The 24,450-nt window shown below is 38.1% G+C and overlaps 1 protein-coding gene across 10 annotated transcripts in view; it reads right to left on the bottom strand.

Annotated features, from left to right (window-relative positions):
* The window catches only part of LOC120302626 (charged multivesicular body protein 3), a 47,070-nt gene that overhangs the window by 7,066 nt on the left and 15,554 nt on the right, over window positions 1-24,450 (bottom strand). For 5 of the 10 annotated variants that reach the window (XM_039331330.1, XM_039331329.1, XM_039331328.1 and 2 more), the window contains exons 4-5: window positions 13,225-13,340; window positions 9,372-11,476 (exon numbers count right to left, since the gene is read on the bottom strand). In XM_039331330.1, coding sequence (XP_039187264.1) covers window positions 9,940-11,476; window positions 13,225-13,340 — 1,653 coding nt within the window. In that variant the 3' untranslated portion in view covers window positions 9,372-9,939. Of the gene's footprint in view, window positions 1-948; window positions 1,129-1,969; window positions 2,031-3,718; window positions 3,879-9,371; window positions 11,477-13,224; window positions 13,341-19,035; window positions 19,228-24,450 lie in introns of those variants that run through there. The other 5 variants (XM_039331336.1, XM_039331335.1, XM_039331333.1 and 2 more) reach the window with 5 other exon arrangements.

Below are 24,450 nucleotides of genomic sequence, written 5' to 3'. Positions count from 1 at the left end.
TGGTGTTACTTTTAATGACTGGTTTACATTTTGTTATTTATTGATGTTTATCTTGCTGATTTTATTTTGAATATTCCAACTGTGGTATAATATTTATGTGTTGTTTTAACTTATTCTTTTGAACTGTAAAGCTGATTTTTAATAATAGCTTAATTTTTTAATAGAAAGTGATATAAGTGTATTAAATTAAAAAATCATGCCACATTATGGACTAGAAGTGCTGTCTTTCTGATTGTGCTTAGTCTAATTTTTTTAATTTTCCAAATTGTATAATCTAGAAAACAAAACCCTTCTGAATTCCAGTATGACAAACCAACATTAAAAAATTTGGAAAAACATATTTTAAAAAGAGAACATGGATAATTTGCAAATGGAAAAAAATTAACTTCCCTTGAATAATTTTTAAAATGTTATTCAATTTCCTTCCTGCCCAACTGAGAGAAAAATCAGTACTCTGAATTAGTCCATAGAATTTACCAAATTTCATGTTTTCATAGTGTAATCCATGATCTTTATTCTTTATTGCTTAACTAAGGTTAAAGACTTCTTTCAAAAGCATTATTCTGATTATACAGAGAAAGAGATAATATGCAGATCACACCATTGCATTTCAGCATAGATAACTTGAAACTGATTAGTAATTTCTAAACGTGTGTGTCCCTTTTCAAAAATCCAGTTAATAATGTGAAAGCAGGGTAGACCAAATGGGATCTTAATATTTATTAAATTTACATGCAGCCCATCTCTCCAATAAGGTGACTCTGATACAGGAAGCACATGTGCACATAATTTAGGAATATTTTTTATTCAAAAATAATTATTTTTATTATTGGTTTTGTTAGTCTGTATATTAAGCTGTTTATTGCATTTTAATTAATGTATTTTGTTAATAATTTTATTAATATCTATATGTGAGGGTCTCATTGTTGACCCCCAAAATAATCTTACCTAGTTGGTTTTTCATCCCCATCAGGGCTGAATTCATGTGGGCCCTGGAAGCATACAGTTTACTCACAGCCTTGCGTGAACGGATCATTTCCTTGGCCAGGACAACACACACATCTTTTTGCCCCTTTTTTGCAGCATCTTTAATTGATCTTTTTACCTTTTCTTCTTCTCTCTGAATATCTAAATTCAAGGAAAAATATAAGCAGAGTTTAAAAGGGTTTATCTCAGGATTTTAAAGAGGAATGTTTCCTGATATCACATTAACATGGAAAGAACAAGTGAGATTTTCTTGTCACCAATGTGTACTCCAGCAACAAGATTTACATTAACACTGAACATCCTTTCTTATATTCTTTCACATAAAAAATCCTCTTTAATCTTTTTAAGAATATGAATTGGGATTTAGGAACAATGTTTGCTAGCTTGTTAAGAAATATATTCAATCTTTTCCAGGAGTTCAGGATAGCTTACATGGGGATTTCTCTTTATTTCACCTTCTTAATAATGAATCTGTTGGCTGAAATAAAATAATTCTATATGGTTAAGTAGGCTTGGAACTGGTCCTAGTCCAATCTTAACCACATTTCGCATGGTCTCTTAGTCTTAATACCCAGCTGTGAAATCTAACTTGAATTTTTCAAAATATATTTTCCAAGAATTTATTGACACATATTTTAGCTTATTTTGGAAGAACTTAATGGCCACCAATATTTAATATATATCTTGAAGAATATAACAAGGGGCATGATCATGGCTAGTTAGGAATTTAATTGAATCACCTGAATGCAAGTTGTGCTTAATTGGGTTCTAGTTGCACTGGAATCAGGGCAGTATACAAACAAAGACAGCTATGTAAAATAATTTAAGTAGGATAAAACTATGTAATATGAACTCACAACAGATAACCTAAAGTTAATTATTATTGCAGAAATGTGAGCAACAATTTTATAACACTAAACAAATTAGAAATAATTTATTAACTTGTTATACTTTCATTAAAAAAAATTGTGGGAATACAGACCTCTAATTTGTCTATCAATCACCCTCATTTCTTTCCGTATTTTCAGTGACCACTCATTGACCTGAAGATATAAATATTAGAAATAGGTTTCAGAGATTGAGCTCAAAATTAATGAAATTTTGTTATTCAGGGAACTTTTTCCACTCAGGCAATCTTCTCCAAACTTGGTCCTTCCCCATATTTTTATTACAATCATTTGAGAAATGAGGGGAATTATAGGCTAAATGTCTGAAGAGAGACATCTTTATATGAGGGCAATTGGGGAATAAACCTCCATTTAATTATCCATGAAAGACACTCGCAGATACAGAACTTTTATTATACACATTAGAAAACTATAACATTACATTACCTTTTGACATTATCACTATTCAAATTGAGGCACTTGTCATAATGTCTTACAAGGTTTGAAATTCTTTAGTAGTTGTCGCTGGTGCCAAATCTGGGCTATGAGTGTGTGTGTGATCAAAAATTTCCCAACAGAACTACTTCAAAAGTTCTTGGGTGCATCTAGTGGTGAACCAACACCACACCAGAAGTGGTGCCATAGAAAATCCCGTCAAATGTGAAGATGCCAAAGGAGTACTGCTAGTGAAGTTCATGGAGCGTGGTTCAACCATTAATTCAGAAGTCTACTGTGAAATATTACAAAAACTCAGACAAGCCATCCATAACAAGCATCAGGCATGCTAACTTCTGGTGTGATGTTGGTTCACGATAATGCTCGCCCGCACATCACTAGATGCACCCAAGAACTTCTGAAGCAGTTCCGTTGGGATGTTTTGATCACACACCCCCTATAGCCCAGATTTGGTGTTGAGCGACTACTACTAAGGAATTTCAAACCTTGTAAGACGTTATAACAAGTGCCTCAATTGGGAATGGCAATTATGTCAAAAAGTAATGTAATATTGTAGCTTTCTAATGTGTATAATAAACGTTCTGTATCTGCGGGTCTCTGTCACTGATAACCAAACCGAGGTTTATTTCCAAATTGCCCTCATAGAAGGCAGCAATAAAGCTCTTGTTCCCCATGCAAGGCTATTAAGATGAAATCCAGCAAGAGTTTCTCAGAAACCAATCTTTGATTCTGAGATCACAAATACTGAAAAGCTGTTCTTTGAAGCTTAATCACATAAATAACAATACCATTTTATAATGGAGTTCTCTCTCAGTGTAGCTTAAACATTTGCATCTGCTTATCAGATCAGAAGGATTATACTTTAGGCATATATTCAAGTATATATGTGAGGAGCTTTATTTTACAAATTTTGACACTAAGTCAAAATTTATTGGATTCCATGAACCTCAATACACCAAAATAAATATTTTAAAGCATACAGTGTTGCAAGAGCCTACCAATTGCTTTATTTGCACTTGTCTGGTCCTTTACCAAACAGAGGATATGAAATGTACCTTATGTTCCTGACCTGAGGAAGCATACGGAAACGAGAAGTTTCTTTTCAATAAATAATGCAAGCAATCCTGGTTCCAAATTACTTTTTAATAAATGTACAAGAACTACGCTGTGGGAGGATGAACCTGGACAGTCGCCCCTTCCTATCCAAATTCACTAAGGCTCACACGGGGAAATGAATCCGCTGCTCTTATAGAGAAGTGAATTAAAACAGGCGACGGGTTTGCCCGACAGCAATAATCACAACTAGACACATTACTTCACCAGGACCGGCTGCCTGCCCTTCAGCCTTCCCACTGTTCATCCTCCTCTTTCGGCCCATCCAGTCCCACCTTTGATCCCCTGAACTTCTCTCCCACGACCATTACCAGTTCTTTGGGCGGCTTTTCTGGCGTCTTCCCAAACAAGCCCATCTCCAAGAGTTCTAACTCGGTTTTTCCGGCTTCCGGTCCCGACAGCTCTTTCTACGGGACAAACAGGAAATGAAGTAAACTATAGAGATATAAAAAGTGTAGAGCGATGGTCCTCGATAGCGACTCTTCGCTTTTCCAATACAAATAGAAGACCAGGAAGAAAGGCGTATTTTAATGTTGGCAATAGCAGGATACCCCCCCCCTCCCATCTCATTCCCTTTCTGCGAGAAAAGCGGAAATAAGACAAATGTTTTACAGAGGGAAAAACTTGTTTGTGTTTTTCAGGCGGTTCAGGATGTTGTAGTCAACGAGATGAGTTAATACAGCAATGTAGGGGGAAGGGCTCATCTAATAGGATTTTCAGATCCTATGAAATGCAAATCACAACAATCGATAGACAAAAAAGTTTCCGCAGCTCTGAGATACAAGAAATGGAAGAGTATTGCCTCTGTAATACCTGTATAATGGTATGTAAACAGGAGGCAGAGAAAGTTTGTAAGTCTTTGCTGAATAGGCATGAGGTAGTTACGTTCCAAATAAGACATTGTGAGATTTGTGGACCACAGAGAGCAAAGCCCTCTCCTCTCTATCTCAGAAGGTAATTAATTAACATTCTTTCTACCTCAAGGTGTAATTGGTTAATCAGTGCCTTCGTGCTTTGCTGGAGATTCCTCTGAGAAAAGCAACCCTTTGCTGCTACGCAACAATAAAGGTACCCGTGTGAAGGAGATTTCTCCCGTCCAGTGATTTATTTGGTCAGCTGTCTCCAGACTTTAAAAAAACAACCACCCACGTGTTTTGGGTTTATCAGCTTATTGTTGCTGGGTCTGAATTTTTGCAATCCAGGTCTGACCCTGATCCAGCATACCAGATTTGTATGATTGGGTTCAGTGAATATCTGTTGTTCCTCACGGCTCTCTTAAATGCTATTCATGAGTTCTGGGCTTGCAGAAAACTAAAATTAGTTGTCACACAAACGGTGATGTCATGCATGCACATATACACTTTTCTTTGATAAATAATATTGCCTCACCCCACCAAGTGAGTCGGTTTGAATCCTTGGTAAAAAAGGTGTCAGAATAAAAAAAAGTAACATAACGATATCTTATGTGTCAGTTGGAGGCCAGATGAAAGCAGGCTGTGGCTTATCTTATGTGACCTAGTGAATAATTATTTTTTTCAATAAATCATGAAGGATTACAGAGTCATAAAACGGAAGTTTTTTATGACAAAGTATAAGGACCTGCCTCAATTATCACTCGCAAGAAAGCAGAACTCTTGAAACTGGCATCGTTTTAAAAGGAACTTTTATTGAGAGACAGTGAAAGCAGAAAAGCAAGGCAAGATCTGAATATTTCCTGGGAACTGAACCATTTCATTAAAACCCCAGTCTTCAAACCTCTCCCAACTGCCCAGTCCATTTCCAGCCAATTCACAGGTGTGAAGTTGTTATGGGAACTGGAAGCTGAAAGATGGATAAAGTAAGGCACTGTTCCCAGGCATTGCATCTTCTTCCCAGCAAAGTAGAGATAAGACAGATGGCCCCAGGCACATTCCTCCCCCCTTTAACACCTAAAGATATACATCAAAGATTGAAAGAACAAAGCAGAGGAAACATCCCAGAGCCCCCAACTTCCTCCTCCAAACAGAACAAAGCTTCCCCCCTCCCAACTGGATGGAGGCGTCACGGGAATGTTTCATGGGGCCTGACACAAAGTATGTTATTTATTAAATAGATTGATATGACTACCTAGTTCATATATCATATGTTCTGAAAACATTAGATATATGTAATGGTATCCAAGTTCACTCAGTAAAACTCCAGCATTTAATATTCTTTAGCTTTGTGCTTCCATAACCTGTATGGAAACTTTTAAAAAAAAATTAAAACCAAATATATTTACAAGAAATAAAATCTGAATGGGCAATGAGTGGCATGGCGGCCTAGTGATGAAGATGCTCGCCTCCCACTCAGAAGGTTGAGAGTTCAATCCTAGGTGGTGGAGGATGTTTCTCTCCTAGGGCATAAAGAAAAATATCTGCTGTGAACTCCTGGCCAGTAAATGCTCAGTTCTATCCAATTGTCCTGACTCTACCCTGAATTAAGAGACTAAAGGGTTGGAAAAAAAGGTCTGAATGGGATATGTAAATTTAAAATAAAATTGATGAGAAAAAATCATAGGATATGTTAGATGTATTAAAGAATGGTATTTTTATTTTTCAAAATAGTAAAAACTAATACAAACTAAAAGAAAGAAAAAAGAAAAGTCAAAGGTGCCAAGGGAAAAGAAAAAATAATAAAGCACAAAGAATACAAAGAAAAATATAAAAAGGTGACTTCCAAACTTCATTACAAGAAGTATAAACATTTTTAGTGACTTTTCACCCCTTGGTAAATTACAACAAATGACCTCTTCTTCCCGTATCCCACCTCTTCTCTATAAATAAATGTATAAAACATCATTATTTCAGTCCTGATTTATTAAGTTACAAGAAATAATGAAGTATCTAGTTTAACTATGAGATAAGCCAAATTTATGGTCATTCCTTTTACTTCTAAGAATTTTAATGTTTAATATTTTGAAATAATGTCATTTTTTTGTCCCTTCTCAAAGATTCTACAATAAGTCTTTTTTGTAAACCCAATATATAAAAATTATCCGGGTTACTCTGTTGGTTTAAAGTTTGTATATTCCTTTTAATTATTAAAATATGAGCCAGTTTATTTTGTTATGTCTAGCATAACCTTTTTTTTTTCATTTTTGTTTCCTGTCATTGGTAATTCTACTTTACAGTCAGTGTCTTTTTTCTCAGGTAAAACATATTCCTCTTCCATAACATCTTTTAGACAGTCTATCTATAAAAGCAGTATCACTCTTGACATTATTGATGTAAATTTCTGATTGTTTTTTCTAAAGTATCTTTCAATATTACCAATGTTAGAATATTTTGTGCCATTATGTAGCTGTTAATCAGGCTTGTGTGTTCTGCTTTAATCAAAATCTTTGGTTTCCTTGTGTCCAGTTTTTAAAATCATATTTTTTATTCAAAACGGTAGGATTTTCCAGCAGGAATGATTCTTTGTAATTGTAAAATCTTATTTCTTAGTTTGTTTGATGCTTTCTAAAATCAAAGTTTTAATCAACCTTTTGCTGTTTACTTTTTTAAGTTCTTAAGCTTGTAGTTAAAATTTTCTTTCATTAAAACTTGAAAGCAGACTCACCTGGTATTTTCAAACTTCTTGTTCCAAAGGTTCCTTAACAGATGAAAAGTAGTAATAAAGAATTTCTGAACGTGACTAGAAGAAATATGTGAATATAGTGTCCTTTTAAGAGTGCTGATCAGTTTGAGGACGATGACTATTCCCTCATCTCCCAGTGCTGAAAACCTTCCATAGATTGCTGTTTTGCAGGGAGCAACTGATTCTAGAGGATTTGTAGCAGATTCTGGTGCTCTCCTTTATCTGGAAAGCCAATGGACTCACTGGTTCTTCAGTCTTTATTGCAGTTATCAGCTCTATCTTTTGCAGAGCCCTCTTCAGTTCATTTCTTCCTCTGGAAATCTGTATTTTTATTAATTCTTTACCACCAGAAGCCATATGGAACAGGACAGAACTGTCTGGATCACCAAATTCCCATCCAATCAAATTGACCATACTCAGACGTTGATTCAAAACACCCCAAAATGTCTAGTAGAATAATAAAATGTGGTGAATTTGTCTTCAGATGGTAAATCATCATGTGGAATCAAATTTATGCCATGAAAGTGCAGCTTTTCGGCTTAGCTTGCTCTTCACTGCAGCTAGTATTTCAGTTTTCTTTGATTTCCAAGATTTTATATTCAAAATAACAAAACTCTTTCATCTAGCCGTTGCACCTTGAAGGCTGAAGTTTAGGGATAATAGACTGAATTTGTATAAATTGGAAGATTTAGCAAGAGTTTAGAAACACCTCCAGCTTTAAATCACTGCAAACTGACATTAGCAACACTATTCAGAAGTCATTTTTTCCTGGTTCTTTGATATTTTGTGTCTTTTGTTGTCCTGTACCTCTGTGTAACTTCAGGGTAGTTCATTTTTCTACTGCAGAGAGATCTTGTATTACTCTGCCTCCCTGTTTCTCTACTTCCTTTTTATTGCCTATTATTTCACAAAACTTTCAAAAGGAAAGGTGACTAATTGATTTTGCAGATCTTGTTCACAGCAACAACTAACAATCAGAACATGGATTTGGAGGCAAGATACTAGCACTTTATCTCCTTTTTGTTTTGGAGAAGAAAGAGAGATTTTTATTCTACCATATCCAGGATAGCTTAGAGATGATCATCACAAAACGACATTTTTCCATGGTTCTTCAGCAGTTCAGATCAATGGAAATAAAGGGTTTACAGAGTAGAAAGGATGAAAGCCCTTTTCATCAAAAATAAAATTAACAATGCATTGTTAGGCAAGTGAATAGAGCAATCAGAGATTTTTTAGGAATCTACATTAAAGACTATCCTTCAATCCTTGAGTAAATAGAAAAGTATACTGGCATAAATTGTGCAGTCCCCTTTGTCAATCCTTACTCTGCCACAATAAAAAGATACTGTCCTTATGGATTTGAGGGTTTTGTTTCCCCTCCGAATAAATGTTATTTGCCAAAGAGAAAAACCACTACAATTCTCACTGCAGGATAGGATGGGGTTGGATAACAATTGGAAAGTTTAAGAAACTTACAGGTAGCTACTAAGCAGGGGATGTGAAGTGAAGAAGGAGACTTGTTTGAACTAGTAACCCCTGCTCTGCACCTATGATTTGTTAGGCAATTCTGAACACACATTTAACATTCTTCCAAAAGAAAACTAAATCTGTTTTCAAAAAATAGTTTGATAATTAACATTAGTATAGGGAAGAAGAACCAAATTTGGTAGCAATTTTTAGAGATTTGGGGCTGCCTGGGTTCAACAGTTTTGAAGGCCACAAATATCTGTGCAGCTTGTAGCTTAGCCTACGAAGCCAGCCAATTGTGATTTATTCAGGAATGCTGATCAAAGATTATAATAAAATATCAATTTATTCCGCAAACCATGCTTAAGCCACCCATGCCTTCAAATGGTCTGTGAATTCAGTACTTCTTTCCATGATAAAAAGCCTCTTGTGACTAATCTCTATACTTGAAATGTAAACCACTTTTAAATTCATGTTTTATTGATTTTCAGCTATAATGGAGAAGAGAAAGAATATAACCTACCAGCTATGAACCATAAAATACAAGTTCACAGATGTCAGCATAGGGATAAAGCTTTTATCTGGCAAACAACATGTCAAGTTTGATGCTAGGTGATAATGCTGTGGAAGAAAATGCTAGAAATGAGACATCAGAAAGGGGTGAATTCTGAATAACAATTTCTATCAATTATGGCAAGAGATTTGCTTATCTGACTCCCCATTTTTCAGGAGTCAACTTCAGATAAAACATTTAAATAAAAACGATGGAATAAGCTTTATTTGGTATACATGAGAAGAACATGATTGTTTAAAGAATAATAGACAGTTTGGAAATGGCTGGAGATTAAAGATTTGTCTGGGAAGTAGAGTTCCATTTTTTATTTTTATTTTGCAGAAAGGCTAGCATATAAACAGCAATTTAACACAAAAATGTTAAAATGATTAATATTGAAAATTATTACTCTTTTAAAATAATTTATTTTCATGAATTTGTTTTTAACTGTATACTCACAAATAATACATTATTCAACAGAGGTATGCTGAACAAACTCTAAAAGAAACATAAATAAAACAATTATTTTTTTGTTAAAATGTCTGTTCACTCAAATCTTATATTAAAACACTTGCAGAAGTATACTTTTGTTGATAAACATCTGGTTTTGTGTTTGCAAGGAATGCAAACAAAAATGAATATTAATTTGAATGTTCAAACGTTGTAAAGGAAAACTATAACTGTACAAACACATATTCATTACTTCAACATACAAGGCAACCAAATGATTCTGTCATCAACATTAGCATCATGTTTATTTTACTTCACTGCACTAACATTTAAACTAAAACTTCAAACCATGCGGTCTGTTTGTGACTAACATTTAAATGGCAAGCAGTAATACAGAAGAAGTTACAAAGGAACATTACTAGTATACAATTAAGACAGGGTGTGATTTGATAAAAGCTGATGATGTACATATGGCTTCTTTTTCTTGTAAGATGCCCATCTACAGACAGGACAGCAGTGTCGCCCCCCTACTAGCCACATCACAATGCAATTCTGGTGAAAGACATGGCCACACGGTAAGCCCATTAACAGACATTCATTTATGAAATTTTCTAGACATACAACACATTCAGTACAGTGCAGCATGCCAGCTGGCCAAGCTGACCAATCAGGCTCCAAATCATCTCTAGTACTGTATGATCCATATGACTTGGCTTTGGCACATGAACAGGTCTCAGCACTGCAAAAAGTTTCTCCTTCACAAGGATTTAGATGGGTTCTTCTCTCATCCTCAAATAACTCTTTATCATTATTTGGAACCTCTTTGGATTCACTATCTGAGTCATTTTCACTTTGGGAGAGTTCCATCATTTCCTCTTCTGAGTGTCCATCAAAACATTTAAATCGCCATATAGGTAAATTTTTGATATAATCAGTTGGTATCAGAGGATGAAGCCACAAATCAGGGAAAGCTAAGCGATCAAGAAAGAGATCTGGGTCTTCATCCCAATCAGATTCAAAGGGGAAATGCTGAAAAGATGTGATTGGATGGAATAGATAACTAGTGTACCAGTCCCAAAGGCTTGACAGCCACTCTAAGTTATTGGCATTTATTTCATCACTGTTATTATGTCGTCTTTTTTTCTCAAAATAATCAATTAATAAACCATGTCCCAGATACGTGCTGAGGAACAAGGCAGGGTGTGATGAGTAGAACATCCAGTCAGCTCTTACCCAGGAAGCAAGGGTCGTTGTATTAGAGTAACGGAACAGTTTTAAACTATATTCGTAGAAACTATCTAAATAAGGTAATTGCAAAAATCCCAGAACTGGTAGCCAGGAAATGATTAAAAGAGAATTATAAGTCCCTAAAGTGCTTATAAGAACAACAAAGCGCTTTATAGTAGCACCTTGGGTGATAAATAAGTCCATCCATGCCATCAAATTAACTAAGACTAAACTTAAAACAAATAAATCATTAACTTCAGGTTGTAAAGATCGCAAGAAGGAGTCCATAGCATGAAGGGATATAAATTCACCAGTATTATTTCCATACTTGTAAATACCTTCAGGAGTTCTAAGAATATAAGATGGTGTCTTATAGATGCCCATTTCTGTGATGTGACTCTTGTTGTCCCAGTTTTCTACATTCACAAAAATAAACTCAACTCTGCCAGTAAATTTCACACTTAGTGCAGAGAAGAAAGCTGGAGGCTGGTCTAATTTAGCAAACAAATATATTTTTACTCTATACTGGTAACCTTTATTCCATTCTTCTTTCAAGTGTTCTGATTTGAATATTGTTTTGATTCGTGAAGCAGCATGGGCTGTTATCCATTTGAAAATATGTTCTGTTTCTATTTTACGTCCATTATATTCTTTAAGCATTACTTTCCCTTTGGATGTACTTGTTTGTGGAACTGACATAATTAATGTGGACCTTACCCAACCTCTTCTTCTGCAGTATCTACAAAGAAAACATTCAGTTAAATTAAATAGTAATTTAAAAAGTACTTCTTATAGATTAATGGTAGAGTATTAATAATTAATAATAATCTGTATTAATATGTAATTTAACATTTCTAATATATGCAGGAGCCCATTAATAGTCATTTCAACAGAACTGGAGAAAACCCCACAAAAAAAAAAAATGATCTCAGAAGTCCTGAATTCACTTAATTTGAGTTGTGAGTAATTCTGCTATGAAATGAGGAGTAGGACTGTTGTCCATGACAACTTGGCAAATGCCTATTTTCAAAAACAAAATTACTTTATTTGAGCTGCTTTAAAAAGTGAAATATATCAGAAGTATAGAAATTAAGTTTTGGTTTTGCAAATAGGTTCCTGTCAGTTTTCTATTTCATATTAATTTTTAAGGTATGAAAGGTCAAACTGGGCTACACTTTGAGGTATGGCTGGTGGCAGAGTGATGGAACTGAAACAAAGTTTGGACAGCTTTGGAAAATGGACTGAAAGAAAATTGGAAAGGATGATTGATTAAATTATGGTTTAAAATATTATTGAGAATAGCATGACTGAATACAGTAAAGCAGATCTGAAAATAGTTCAGAGAAAAGAAAAGGTGGTATGAGAAATAATAATAGAAGACATGGCAACAAGGATTCAGAATAAGGCATTAAGGAAGTATTACAGGGAGTTGACAAAGACAACAGGAGGAGGAGAATAAAGAAGAGGAAATGAAAGGTGCACAGCAAGAAATAGGGAAATTGGAAAGTATGGTTATGGTGAAATGCAGCAAGTGACTACAGTAATGCAGAAGGGAAGGCAGCAGCAGGCATCAAAACCAAGATGTCTGAATTAAAAACAATACTTTGGTACGGTAGATAGATTCTTGAAAAGAAACTTAAGATGAATATAATCACCCAAACCCAAACAGACTCAGCTATAGAAGGGTATGAATAAAGATACTGAAGAAATGATGTCAGCTGTAACTGGGATGAGAGCAACCTTTTGGAACAGCACAGAAAATATATTATGGGGCCTGAAACTGTTGTTCATTGAAAGTTTTCAAGGGAAAACGAATTAGAGAAAGTGGATTAATCATTAACTGATCAAAGAAGACTGAATAAGAGAACAATGGTCCATAAGCCATGAAGTAATATTTATTTTCTTCTAAGAGTTGATTAAAGCTGAACTAAATTAGTAGCATGATGACAGATAAACATTGCTTTTTTTGCAATTCAGAATTGGTATTGATAATATCCCCAAAACTGAAAAATAACTCTTCCTCTCTCTGAGACCATTCCAAAATCTAGTAATTCTGAATGTTTCCATCCAAAGCATAAAGAAGTAGCAAGAATCTCTGCCATCCATTCTTGTTATTTTGGATTTCTTCCACAATCTCTTAGAAGATCATATCTTTAACCTGGCATATCTTCAGGACTAGAATAATGATGTCTGTAATACACAGATAGATGACAGTATGTCATATAATCCTTATTGCATTTTGCTTTGGAAAAAATCAGAATTCTTGCTGAAAGCCAAGTTACTTAGTCAATATTCTGAAGTTCAGAATAGTTTCAAAGATAAATGATAGTTTGATTGATTCATAATAAAAATGAATACTGCAATCTCAAGAAATTTATTGTCCAAAATTTGATCCCGGTAAAGTATAGATGGCTATTACTTATCATCAAACAATCTTTTTCCCATTACTTTTTCTTCTAAATGGCTACAATAGTTCAAAGAACATACCTGGGATCATTGGAACAATTAAAAGTCCCTGTACGTATACCAAACCTTGACACTTTCTTCACCATTTTCTCCCAGTGGACTTTTCCCATTAAAGGGCTCCGGTCATTTGCTATGACCTGTTTAAAAAAAAAAAAGAAAACTTAAATATATAACCAGTCAAAGATTCTACATACTGTGTAATTATCTTAAAAAAAGCATTTTTATAAATTCACTTCCATCTTTCAACTAACCTGTCTATCAAATGTAAAATTTATATTAATCAGAAATCTGAATTATATCAGTGTTTTCCATTGGATACACTGGAATACTATATATTATAGATCAGTGGTTCTCAACCTGTGGGTCAGGACCCCATTTAGGGTCGAATGACCATTTCACGGGGGTCGCCAAACAAGGCTGTCCGCCATTTTTTCCCCGTTTTCTTTGGCCGTGCCCCTGGCACCCGGTGATGTATAAGTGGTTGGGGGTCACCACAACATGGGGAACTGTATTATGGGGTCACGGCATTGGAAAGTTTGAGAACCACTGTTATAGCTAATGTATAATTAAATTCTGATGGTGAATGGAAAGCTTTAAAAATATAGTGAAATACAAAAAAAAGTTCTACATCACTAAAAGATTTATATGCCAAAGGAAAAGAATACCTTTAAGTATATTATAGTAAGATAAACATAATAAGCCTCCAATTAACAGGAAAAAAGATCCATATAACCGTAAAAACCTGTACAAAATAATTTTAATCATTATGTTCATCGTTAAATCCAGACCATATAAGAACATATTATATCATCTTCTCATTTTTAGAACATAAGAGACTCTTAAAACATGATAAACTCACATCCTGGTTCCAATCCTAAAAATTAAGAAAATAACTTTCTAATTATGTAAAATTATCCTTTATGCCATATCTCAAGCTTGATGGACCCAGAGCTCTTTATCAGATGACAAATTCCATGTTTTTAGGAATATAATTCAATATTGCACTGATATCCTATAATTATATTCCTCCTAAAATTATATAATATATAGTCAAAGCTAAACTCATATGAGTTAAAGAATTTTTAATTTCTTACATTACTTACATTAAAAAAAATCTAAAGTCCATGAATTTTTAAACAACCTTTGAAATATCCAATATTTGTTTGGATGAATTTATTTCATATTTAAAATATAAGTATACTTCACATTTTTAAATATCTGGACCCTTTGTTCCATTAAATTTGAGTATTACAATATTTAATTCCATATTTGGAATATATAATACTCTAACATTTTAATGCCACATAGAATTGAATTATTGATTTTCGTTATATTGCTATATCACTTTAAGAAGTTAAGTTAGCATGTACCTTAGAGATTGCTAAAGCATCCATGCCTTACTCCCTGGTTAATGTTTCAATTTTATATACTGTCAAATGGTAAATCAAACTCAAAATAGAGTGTCTTGAAATTGTTAAAACAACTATTAGAAATGGAGCATTGTCTTACCTGAATGCCTTTTCTCAGCATGACGATGGAGAATCCACCAATGGGTTACGCTAGTCTTCTGCCCGTAGACTAAGTCAGCCAATTTTGCCACGCCTCTCTTCCTGGGCCCTCCTCCCCCCAGTCTCGGCTGAGGTGAAGTTGTTGGCTACGTTTCCGTGTGTTGGCTCAATCTTTTCCCAGCACAGGACCTGACTGGCCCTAAGGGTGGGAGTGGATTCTCCATCATCATGCTGAGAAAAGGCGTTCAGGTAAGACAACGCCCCTTCTCCAGCATGACGAGTGTAAAATCCACCAATGTGACATTCCCTGTGGGTGGGAAGCAATCTGGGCCTGTGTCCCACTCTCTGATACTACGCATTGGAGGACCCTCCTGCCAAATGAGGCCTCCGCCGATGCAAACTTATCTAATTTGTAGTGTCTTATAAAGGGGGAAGGCAACGCCCACGTCGCTGCCCTACATATTTCCTCAATTGATGCATGAGTCACCCACGCTGCTGATGTTGCAGCGCTGCGAGTGGGCAGTGATTTGTCTAGGAACTGCTAGTTACTGCCCCTGGTATGCCTCTGCTATGCACTTCCTAATCCACCTGCCGATTGTGGATGCTGTGACCCTTCGACCCCTTGAATGCGGGTGGAAGAAAATGAACAGGGCCTCTGATTTGCGGAATGGTGCCGTTCGCTTTATGTATTGCCTTAAGACCCTGCGAACGTCTAAGGCAGTAGTGGCGAACCTATGGCACAGGTGCCAGAGGCGTCACTCAGAGCTCTCTCTTTGGGCACGCGTGCCATCACCCCAGTCCTAGGCCTTCAGCTGGGTTTTATAAAACCTTTTCGCTTTAGGCCTCCGCTGCCATGTGCAAAAAAAAAAAAAAAGGTTCAGTCAATTTCAACTTCTTGCAGGAAAAAAAAGATCTTGCAAAGTTGGAATTGATTGATTGAACTTTTTAGTCCCACCCAGTCTACCGTTACCACTGCAGCCATGCCCACCCAATGGGCCACGCCCACCCAATGGGCCATGCCAAAGTGGGTTTTGGGTTGCATTTTGGGCACTCAGTCTCTAAAAGGTTCGCCATTTGTGCTCCAATTCATGGGAGGGCTGAGGACAAAAATCTGGTAGCACCACCTCCTGTGCCCTGTGGAATAAGGAATTGACCTTGGGAATGGGTCCAGACATAGAACCACCCTGCCTGTGTGGAAGGTACAGAGATCTTCTCTAACTGATAGTGCTGCCAACTCTGAAGTGCGCCTTGCTGAAGTAACAGTGACCAGAAATGCGACCTTAAGGGTCAAATATTGTAATGTGCAGGTCCGAACAGGTTCAAATGGAGGAGAGGTAATGGCCTGTAGGACCTTAGATAGATCCCAGGAGGAATTTCTGTGGACCACGGGCGCTCTGTTGTTTGTTGCGCCCTTAATGAAGGATCGCACCACTGGGTAGTGGTTCAGAGTTGCCGTATGTAAGAATGGTGGACAGGGCGGCCACCTGTCTACGAATTGTGTTGGGTGGTAAGCCCCTATCCAGACTGTCCTCTAAGTAGTCTAAAATCCTTGGAATAGTAATACTAAAGGGGTCCAGCTGCTGCCTTGCGCACCAGCTGCAATAATTTTTCCATGTGGAGTCGTAAATTCTGTTAGTTGTAGGCCTTCTCGAGGCCTGGCTTGTCTTAATGACTCTTTGTGAATAGGTTTCCCCCTCTAGGAGTCTCTGTTCAAGTGCCAGGCAACTAATTGGAGCCACTGTGGCTCTGGATGTAGTAGAGCCCCTTGCTGAGGGAAATTCGATCGTGCAGAATCCTCCATGGTGGGGATGAAGAAAGACTTATGAGGTCGGCAAACCATGGCCGTCTTGGCCAGTGTGGTGCAATGAGTATCACTTCTGCTTGTTCCTGCAATATCTTTCTGATGGTTGCTTATATCAGGGGAAGCAGTGGGAAGGCGTATAGCAATCCCTCGAGCCAGTGCCCCTGGAGTGCATCTGCTCTCTCCGCCCCCAGTAACAGAAAACAGGAGAAAAACCTTGGGAGCTGAGCATTCTTGGGGCTGGCAAATAGGTCCAACACTGAGTGGCCGAACCTCTCTGATGCTTCCCTGAAGAGGGAGCAGAGTGCAGGCACCACTCTTAGTGGTCTACCGTTGCCCTGCTCAGAAAGTCCACTGATGATTTGCTTCTCCTGATATATGTTCGGCCCTGAGGGAGACTAGGTTGTTCTCGGTCCAGGTTCCCAGCGATTGGGCCTCGGTCATGAGGGACCTGGACTGTGTGCTGTCGGTTGACATGGGCTTTGGCCGCCCCATTGTTCGTGAGGACATGCTGATCCGCCACTGCGTTGTGAAAGTAATGGAGGGCCAGATGTATGGCTCTGAGCTCTAACCAGTTTATGTTGTGTCTTAGATCTTCTTTGGACCATTGGCCCTGTGCCAATTGTGATTGTAGGTGCGCTCCCCAACCAAATAGGCTGGCGTCCGTAGTCAGAATGACTCTGGCGGTTTCCTTGAATATGTGTCCCTTTGCCATCGCTGGGGACAACCACACTTGAGTGATTTCAGAATCCTTGGTGGTACCCTTACCCTTTGGTTGGAGGCGCTGTTTCCCACTTTCTGAAATGGGAGCAGGAACCACTGCAGGTCCCTGGAGTGTAGCCGTGCCCACGGCATGATTGCTATGCATGATATCATTTTGCCTAGCAATTGGGAGAGTGTGGCCAGTGTGACGGTCCACTTCCTTCGAATTAGCCTGACCAGGGTTCGAATGCTGCTTTGGCGTTCTTGAGAGAGGTAGACCTCTGTTAGAGAATTTTAATTTCTCTATTGGTGAAAAAATAAATCAGAAACTCTCACAGTTGACTGCATTTAGCTGATTCAAAATAACTTCTTTATATTCATATAAAAATATTTACAATACCAAACATTCTTTTTTACAGCAACATAGCTCAATTGAAGACTTCTTACAGAGAGATACAGAGACAAACCAGAGACTGGAAATTCAGCTTCTAACTCAATATTCTTTTGCACAGACTCAGTAGCACTTTCTTCACATTGGCTGACTGAGTTACCACATGACTCTTCCTGCTCATAAATATTCCAATAACCTCGCACTTTAGTGTGTCTATCATAGCTCCCAGATGAAGAAGACGGATCGATGGGGCCGTTTGACTCTTCTGAAAATTTACTGAAAACCCATGGTCCTGAAGGGCCCTTAGGGTCAGTGTTAGATCTGACTGCGCCACCTGGACTGATGAGGACTGGATGAGAATGTCATCCAGGTAACACTGGATGCGCACCAGAATTGTCTGCAGGTACGCAGCGAGAGTCGCCAGAACCTTTGTGAATACTCTGGGGGCCGAAGAAAGACCAAAGGGAAGGGCTCTGTATTGAAAATGCTGGCCTGCAAGGCAGAATCTGAGAAACTTTCGGTGTTCCGTTAAGATGGGGATGTGAAGGTAGGCCTCCGTCAGATCTATGGACATCAGGAGGTCTCCCTTTCTGACGCCTGCTAATATTGACTGAAGAGTCTGCATTTTGAACTTCCTGTATGCCAGGTGGGTGTTTTTAGATCTAGAATTGCTCTCCACTCCCCTGAACTCTTTGGGACTAAAAATAATATGGAGTAGAACTCCTGTCCCTGTTGCCCCTTCTGCACTGGTTCTATTGCCTGGATGTCCAGAAGGTGCTGGATGGCCTCCCTGAGGAGTTTCTTCTTGGTCGGATCCCTTGGCAATGGAGATGAATTCCCTTGGGGGTTTGGAGATGAATTCCAGTGAGAGGCTGAATCTGACAGTATTTAGGACCCAAAGGTCCATGGTGGTGGCTTGCCATTTGTGTGCGAAGAGAGCCAGCCTGCCACCAATGGGAGAACCCTCCCCACCGTCACTTGGATCTGTGAAAGGTACGACCCCCTGCTCCACGAAAGGGTCGCTTCGACTGAAATTGTTGCCTACATCTGTCCCTGTTGCTGGTTCTATCACTCTGTCAGTCTGACCTGGGCTGATAGGGATGGGAAAAGGAATTTTGCTCTGGGCCTGCCTCAGAACGAAAGAATGTTCTACGGTGGTAGGGAGGGACTCTCCTCTTCATTCTCCTTGACAGGTGGGCCAATACCTTGCGTTTATCCTTGTTTTCTATCAGATAAGGATTAAGGGCCTCACCAAAAAGCAGGCGCCCTTGTAGAGCGCTGCTGCCAACCACCACTTTGCCTTATTGTTGGCTCGCCACTGTCTGAGCCACAGTAATCTACGTGCAGGAATGTTGTATGCTATTGCCCTTGCAGAGTAGTTTGCTGCGTGTAAGGATGAATCTGTCGTGAATTCCGCCGCTGCCACTAACCTTAAGTACTGGTGGGTTCTCTCCTCCTCTGGGGAGGTCCTTGCCTGGAGTTGGCGCAGCCAAAGTAACGAAGTCCTAGCGAAAAAGGAGGTAGAAATGGCTGCCTTGATTGCCCACGCTGAGGTCTGGTGTGTCCTGCGGAAGGTGAGATCCGCTGTCTTATCCTCTGACTTCAGGGCCTCCGCCGCATCCCTGGTTACCGTGGATGGAGAAAAAAAGCACAGCTAGAGGTTCGTCTACTGTCGGGACCTTTTTTACCTCCAATAAGGCTGGATTTATGTTGAACAGCTCTTGTCTGTCCCCCCCATTGGGAGGAAAGACCCCGGTGCCCCCAGATTATTCTGAATTGTATCAAAGAAGAGAGGGAGGCAGGGAATAAATTGTTGTGTGTAAGTGGACTGTGAGAATACCCTGTTGTTTGTGACCTGACTAGTTGAAGGTCCCTCCTGAGGAAGCAAAGGTCTCTCAATCTTTGCAGTGCTGCTGGCCTTGTGAAGCAGTGATTTGAATCGAGTCAGGTTAAAGAGACCCACAAATGGTGGAGGGTCTGGGGATATATCATCGTCCTCTGACAGCCGCTGATCCATTTGCTCATAGTCCTCCGCAGGAGACCTCCTGCCTCTGGAGGACCAAGATGAGGAAGGCTTCCTCTTGTGAGAGGTGGGAATAATCTCTTGAAACCACAGACCCGGCTCTGGATCAATGATGTCTTGAAGAGGCCATCGCCTGAGCGACGGCCTGAGATACCAGGGATTGTAAGTGTTCTGATGACAATGTTTCCTGATTGTCTGAGAGACAAGGACCTGATGCTGTCCCCAGGCTTCAAGCCTTTTGCCTAAAGGAGATCCGAATGCCTGCTCTGCGTCAGCCTCTGTTTCCAGAGGATCCTCACTAGGCTTCCTCGGGCCAAATATTTCCTCCTCCTTGTATGTAGGTGGGACTAGACCATCTTCTGCTGTGTTTTGCCTCTTTTCAGCTCTAGAAAACTGTTTTTCTAGAGCCTGGTATCGCCGTTTGGCCTCCTTATCTGCTGTCTTGGAAGACCTTTTGCCAGATATTGCTTTGGCCTTGATCCTGCCTGCTGCCTCCTGGTTGGATGATCTTGGTCTCTTATGACCAGGAGGGCTGCTGGAGGACTCCTGCACTGTCTGGGCAGCGGTTGTGTCTGCCATTGGCAGAAAAGATATCTTAGCGCAAGACTGAGAGAAATCTCAATTAAGAGGCCTGGTGAAGGTCTAGTCCAGGGGACAATCTGCAGTGATTGTAACAGGTTCGATGACTGTCTCTCTTTTCCTTCTTTAAAATGTGCTATTTATTATTAAAAAAAATTAATTTTTAAAACGTGGCTAGGAAGAGTGAAGGAAAAGCTTGACTCTGATTGACTTGGGGAAAAAAGAGCATGGCTTGAATACTCCCTACCTCCCCCGCTCCAAAGAACACGTGGAGTCAAGGTGGCGACCGATCTCCTTGTTCGCTCTCTGCAGCTCAGCTGAGTTCTCCGTTTGTCCCCACCTACTGGGGACAAAACCTGCAAAGATTTTAAGCTCTCTGCTGATAGGCTGAGCTTCAGGAAAGCCGTGGGAGTCCTGTGGCTCTCCGCGGATCAGCTGGGCTTCAGGGAAAACCGTGGGAGCCCTGTTAGCTCTCCGCAGATCGGCTGGGCTTCGGGGAAAGAGATAGGCTTCAGAGAAGACCACAAGAGTGCTAAAAGCTCTCTGCGGATCAGCTGGGCTTCGGGGAAGCCTGAGTAGGTTGAAATTGGAGAAATTCAGCTGCTCCTCCGAGGAAAAAACTAATCTCAAGCACTCCCTGTGGGGGTGGGGGGGAGGTGGAAGGGAAAACCTCCCTTCACCCTAGAGCTCATTCGATGCCAAAAAATTGCACCCGGCTCTTTGTTCCCTCTCTGACGATCGGCTGGGATAAATCAAGCCTCACAGCTGTGCTGCAATCAGCAGGAACGGCAAAAACGAACAGCCATTTGTTTTCCACCCCCCCTTGGAGTGAAGTTAAACAAAGTAAAGAAATATGACTGATCTAGAAAACTGATCCTGGAGCCAAGATGAGTCTGTCTGTTCGGGCTATAGACTAAGTGGGAGGAGGAGGGCCCAGGCAAAATTGGCTGACTTAGTCTACGGGCAGAAGACAAGCGTAACCCATTGGTGGATTCTCCACTCTCATACTGGAGAACAATTGATATAAAGTATGAATCCTTTGTTTAGTCCAAGCATTATGATAGAGTAAGAATACACAATTGAAGTATCCCACAAGAGCAATTTTTCATGTGATTCAGGATCAAACCAAATTACTCACCTATTAATAATCAAATGCACTAGCACTTTCAAAACAAAATATCAAGATTCCATTGTTTATCTCTGTTTATTGTAAAAAGATAAGGGAAAAAGGGAAATCCATAGAAATTGCAAAATGCAAATAATTAAGATAAAATTAAAATAAAGTAGACACTGTTTCATCTTACTTTTATGCTTATATATCAAATTGGATTAAAACAAACATAACTACAAGTAGTCCTCAACTTACAACCATTTGTTTAATGACTGTTAACTTAAAACCATTTTTCACACTTATGACCACTGTAGCATCCCCATGGTTATATGATCAAAATTTAAATGTTTGGCAACTGACATATATTTATGACGGTTGCAGTCTTCCAAGGTCATGTGACAAGCAACCTTCTGACAAGCAAAGTCAATGGGGAAGCCAGATTCACTTAACAACTGCAGTAGTTGTTGCAGTAGTTGCAGTAGTTCACTTAACAACTGTGGCAAGAAAGTTTGTAAAATAAGGCAAAATTCACTTAACAACTGTCTTGCTTAGCAACAGAAATTTGTGCTCAATTGTAATCATAAGCTAAGAACTACCTGTGTGTGAAAGCTGATACATTTGACTATTATTAAAATCAAATTTTAGAATAATTGAGATAACTATATAATGAAAATAATTATAATTAAAAAGTTTAGATCCTTTTTTTTAATGAGAACCCAAGCCTAGAGTGGAAGTAAGTTATGCACTAACTTATATTTTTTATTAAATGGTTTCCAAATTAAACTGAAACTAACAATAGACTGTTTTTTCATGTATGAGGTTATTTTACATATTGGCATATATTATCATAATAATTCTGTCATTCTTGTAATGAAGGAATTAAATCTGATTCCAAGTATGATCTATAAAATGCTATAAAGATCATATATAAGGCCAGCTTAGTGTATTTTGGAAGTTTGTCAGATTTAGCAATTTTTAATGGGGAAAAAAATCTCAATTTAGGAGATCTGTCTCTAAAATTTGCAAAGATATTGAAAATTTTATACATTTTTCTTGTTTTCTAATAATGTTATATACAGCCAATTAACAAAATAATCTTTAAACTAAACAAAAACCTTTAAAACATTAGAAAAGAGAGTAAAGAAGTTAATGTAATCTCCAAGTTGGTCCAAAAGGAGTGTTAATTGTAGTAAGTCTCCTTCCAGTATGTGTGTATGTATGTTTGCATGTATGTATGTATGCATGCGTCTATGTACTTACACACACACTAAAACCTCATAATAACCTTGAAAATATGGTAGATTAAAACTACTCTCATCATAAAGTAGCCAAATTATTCTAGGGATTTTAGTTTCCATAAAAATTTTCTTACTAATTTTATCTTTTTAAAATAGCTAATAAAAATGAATACTGGAATCCTCTTTAAAATACATCTGGCCTGAATAGTTTGTGATCAGTCTGGTATTTAACAAAATCTCAATACATTCACCACAGCCAAGTGTTACCACAATCAGGAAGAACCACCTAAGAGACCTTGCAGAGTCCTTCCAAGCCTCATGGATGCTACCTGCTCCCTTGCTACTGGCTACTGTTTTGCAAGTTGTCAAACAGCTGATTGGCACGCTAGCTATTCCTGTTTGGCCTGCAATTATTTTTAATTTACCAATGTGGCCCTTTCACTTCTACAAGTTTTGCAGACCTGAAATATATATTACTCTTAATGTAATATTTATTTTACTAACAGTGATATTACCACAAAGTTTAATGGAAATTTTAACATCAGGTTCTATCTATTGAATTTATATCTATACATTGGATATATTTCATTCAGGTTATGTTGATATATTTTGAGAAATATGTAAAACAGATATTTTATAGAAATTATTCAAATAATGAATTCAGGACCGCTACTATAATCAAAAGATACAATAGAGTCTAAAAGCAACAAATTAACAGTATAACCAAAGTATTTTCTTTCAAAACTGTAATTAAGATGGATCAGAGATTGTGACTATGCTTCAAGTATTTTGGGTACATCTGGACTCATGTTTCCATTTTTATATCCAATTTTAAATAAATATATATCAAGATAATTTCTCTCATACGCACGCACGCACGCACACAGAGGGACAGATAGGGGAGAGAGAAACACACTTCAAGGTACATTTTAACACAAATGAAAACTCAAGTTTCCTTAAAAGTGGTGATCCAGGTTTTTGTAAGAAAACAAGAAATCAGCTGGATCAGAACACAGGCACATCTAGACCAGGACCAAGTCACAAAGTGGTCAAATATATATATTTGGAAAGTTTATTAGCTTGGACTAGAGTGAGTGGATGATAAGTCCTTCCATAGTTACTTCTCAGTAGTCCACTAAGAAAACAGGAAAGAGCTATCATATTTACTGGCCACTTAAAACATACTGTAATCCTGCTGTTATGTTCCATAGCACTTGCCAGAGGCCCTATCAACTTACCTACGCTCCATAGGATATGCCTGTGGCCCATGTAGGCTCTGTACCACCTGCCTACAATATCCTCTGTACTCCATACTGCCTGTCTACAACATCTGTGTACTTCCCTCCACTCCTTGTATGGGACTCCTGCCTCTTCCTAATTAATGATCCATATAATTTTGAGATTATGACATTGTGCTTATGACCTTAGCAATGGAAATCCAGTCCTAACTGCCATTGTAACCCGTGGACTATCTGTACCATCTGCTGGCAGCAAATTCCACTGGTCAAGACTTTTTTGTCCTAGACTAAACATGCTATGAATCCTATAGGACTTTTAAAATTCTATTTATAAAGTATTAAATTACTTTTCATGTCAATATTATTTTAAAATGTAACTACCCATAAATATCACTATCAAATAGTTTGTAAAAAACACAATTATATGAACGATCAGACAAGACTAGTTATATGGGTGCATTTTCATACATGTAAAAACAGCTGGATTCTGCTTTTAAAGCAATTACTTAAATCTTGCAAAGGACAATCAGCTTTAGTATTTTGAAGAGAGATGTTAATTGATCTTATTGAATTCATTTTTCACACGCTTGTACAATCTTAATACATATAACTTAGTTAAAGAACGAACAAGTACAGTACAGTATTTTCAAGTTAAA

The sequence above is a fragment of the Crotalus tigris genome, unplaced genomic scaffold, assembly GCF_016545835.1.
Source record: "Crotalus tigris isolate CLP2741 ecotype Arizona unplaced genomic scaffold, ASM1654583v1 scf7180000024437.13266115, whole genome shotgun sequence".
NCBI classification, from domain to species: domain Eukaryota; kingdom Metazoa; phylum Chordata; class Lepidosauria; order Squamata; family Viperidae; genus Crotalus; species Crotalus tigris.
The sequence above is the reverse complement of the archived record's forward strand: the minus strand, read 5'-3'. Positions and strand labels throughout refer to the sequence as shown.